Below are 2850 nucleotides of genomic sequence, written 5' to 3'. Positions count from 1 at the left end.
ACACACGTATTTCCATATAAATAAAATATATATATATATATATATATATATATATATATATATATATATAATTATTTTTTTTTCATTTCAGATAACATTTATTTTATTTCAATTAATTATTTTATGGTTTTAGTTTTATCTATAAAAACCTGATACTAGTAAAATGTATTAAATAATATTTTGAATAATGTTCTTAGTCTGTCCATCCTGAGATGGGGAATCCCAGACAGAAGCTACAATAGTTATTCATTAAATGGAAATGAAATGAAATACAATTTATGTACCCAAAATATGAATAATGACCAGCAAAAAAAGCTTGAAATGCCCCATGACTCTTATTTTGAAATGTCTACACAGTGGACTGTACAGTAGCAGGCTGCTCATTCAAGTTCAGATGAGGGAAATTAAATATGCATTCATTACAACCATCTAAAACATTACCATATAAACATTGTATAGTAAACATTGTCAATTCATCAACATTAGTTCATAAGCAATTTATTTGAAATAATAACGTCAATGTATTTACTCTCTCACCTTTGATCAATTTAATTGCATCCTTGCTGAATGAAAGTGTTCAAAATCTCACTGCCCCCAATTTTTAAACAGTAGTGTAACAAGACTTTTCTTCTCTTATTTTGAAATACAGGGGGCATTCCAAAAGTCTGAAAGCCCTCAAATGCACCCTACCTTGCATGGGATGCCTAACACCCGGCTGTTGTACAGGAATGCCCTGCTGAGGGGGCAACACACCTCCCATTGGTGCAACTGGTGGGGAAGTTACGTGGGCCTGTCCTGCACTAGGGACTTTACACTGGTAGCAAGGCAGCTGTGCTCGCAACTCCTCCTGTCAAACACAACGCAAAACACACAAGCTGGTAAGACATAAATATGGGCTTTTTTGCTTGCTTTATTTCTTCTGTGGAACAAAGGATTTTGTGACGTCAGTGTGATCTAGTGTTGTTTTAGTGGCATTGACTTTCAATGTATGGAAAAAAGCATTATTTAAATGTATGTTCCGCAGAAGAAAAGTCTCCGGTTTGGAACAAGACAGTCTGGAATAACCAAACAGGTGTTTTATCAAATGAAAGCATGCACCGTTCCAAAACTCCAGTTATTCCTGCAAAGGTTAAAGATCAAAGCACAGAAACAAGTTCACTTACCAGTGATATATCTTCATCAGGGTGGATCAACTTACTGGTTGCACTGGTGGTGGTGAGGGTGGCAGGCTTACTTGTGACTGGGGTGCCCGGTTTGGCCACAGTGCTGCTCGTGTTGGCCGTAGCAGTGGCAGAGGACTGGGTGTAAGCTGGGAATGTTGGTTTGGGAGCAGCAGAAGGTGGTGCAGAGGAGCTCACCGCTACACCAGAACCAGCCTGCTGGACCTGCAGAGAGAGACCAATTAGACACATTCAGTGATTCAACTAATTCTGGCCAATATACCACTTGATTTGATGTTTTGTTATTTACTTTATCTAGAAATAAAGAACAAGCACATTTTTCAGGCAAACACTAATATTTAAAAAAATTTTAAAACACTAATAATTTCATATCACTATATATTACATACAGTACACTCTAATAGTGTGATGTAAATTCACATGTAGCATTAAAAACTAGTGATTTCAGTTATTAGCTTTTTTTTTTTTTAAACAGCTTGGAATTACTATCAGCCATAACATTCAGTCTGATCAGAATTATAAATTTTAACATCAGTGCATCCCCAACAAAGGCTTTAGGTGGATCATGATCAAGTGTCCAAATACTTTTTTGGGGGCCTACATACAGTGACAACGTGATTATGAAGGTGGATTTTACACAACTAAAAACCAGAAGAGAGAGAAACAGACTGAGTTTAAATAAGATAATTAAGCAGTCTGTCATTTCTCAGCCTCAATTGAAATCAATCTCTTTCGAAGCACTACAGACGTCCTCTAGATCAAAGTCAATTATTCTAAAAGGCAGTCTGACGTCTACATGCTATCAATAGTTTTATGAAGCAGCTCTTTCACCGAGTCAGCAAGCTACTGCATACTTGGGACAGCGGTTTAGAGGATGCTGACAAACTGTCCAGACTGGAGGAGCCCGAGCTTGTGCTTGGAGCTCGAGTCCCCATCTGTAGCATGGAGAGAGAGCACACAATAAAGACCCTAAACTGTTTGATTCGGGACATAACTGCTGCTCATCAAAACTATCATCAACACACTTAACACTGAACCTCAGTTTGTTTAAAATTAAGCTCTCAAACTACCAGCTCTAAGGTTTTTTTTAATGGATCCTCAAGTGTTAAAAGTTGATCCATTAATACAGCCCACAATTCAGTTTTCATAAGCTGGTTTCATTGGTCTTCATAGGGTTTAACGGCTGGTCCAGTCAGGATAGTAGTTCATTTTTTTTTTTAATTTTGTCTGTCAACATTTTCATTGGTCCAACATAAACAATAATCAATTTCATTTTAAAAATATAAAGCAACACTTTATATATGCATCAGAAATTCAATGGTTTTTAACAAAATAATAATTAATACACTTATGGGAAACCAATGGCTTGGATAATTTGAACTTAAAACCTCTGTATTAGGAGCACATCTGCAAACCTGAAAGTATCACTGTCAGTGGCATGAAGTGACAACAATAGGTTCCTTTACATGCATTAATTATCATCAATCTAATTTCTGATTCTGAATGTTCTTTTTATTTGAACACTAACATTTTCACCAAAGCTACTGTGAGTATAATAGGGTTGTGAAGGTGAGGAAATTTTCCCACCGGTTAATCGACATGTGACAACACCGGTAATACCGGTATCACCGCGGGGGCATTCCCTCTTTTCCTTCTCCTTTAAATAGCT

General features: G+C 36.7%; 1 protein-coding gene across 3 annotated transcripts in view; it reads right to left on the bottom strand.

The window, feature by feature from the left end:
• The window catches only part of LOC107601239 (BUB3-interacting and GLEBS motif-containing protein ZNF207-like), a 23713-nt gene that overhangs the window by 13590 nt on the left and 7273 nt on the right, over positions 1–2850 (bottom strand). For 2 of the 3 annotated variants that reach the window (XM_016293337.1, XM_016293338.1), the window contains exons 8-9: positions 1164–1385; positions 691–847 (exon numbers count right to left, since the gene is read on the bottom strand). In XM_016293337.1, the coding sequence (XP_016148823.1) occupies positions 691–847; positions 1164–1385 (379 nt within the window). Of the gene's footprint in view, positions 1–690; positions 848–1163; positions 1386–2035; positions 2117–2850 lie in introns of all 3 variants that reach the window. The other variant, XM_016293339.1, reaches the window with a different exon arrangement.

This window comes from Sinocyclocheilus grahami, unplaced genomic scaffold, assembly GCF_001515645.1.
Source record: "Sinocyclocheilus grahami isolate Dianchi unplaced genomic scaffold, SAMN03320097.WGS_v1.1 scaffold302.1, whole genome shotgun sequence".
Lineage (NCBI taxonomy): Eukaryota > Metazoa > Chordata > Actinopteri > Cypriniformes > Cyprinidae > Sinocyclocheilus > Sinocyclocheilus grahami.
Note: the sequence above shows the minus strand (reverse complement) of the source record. Positions and strands in the feature narration are given on the sequence as shown.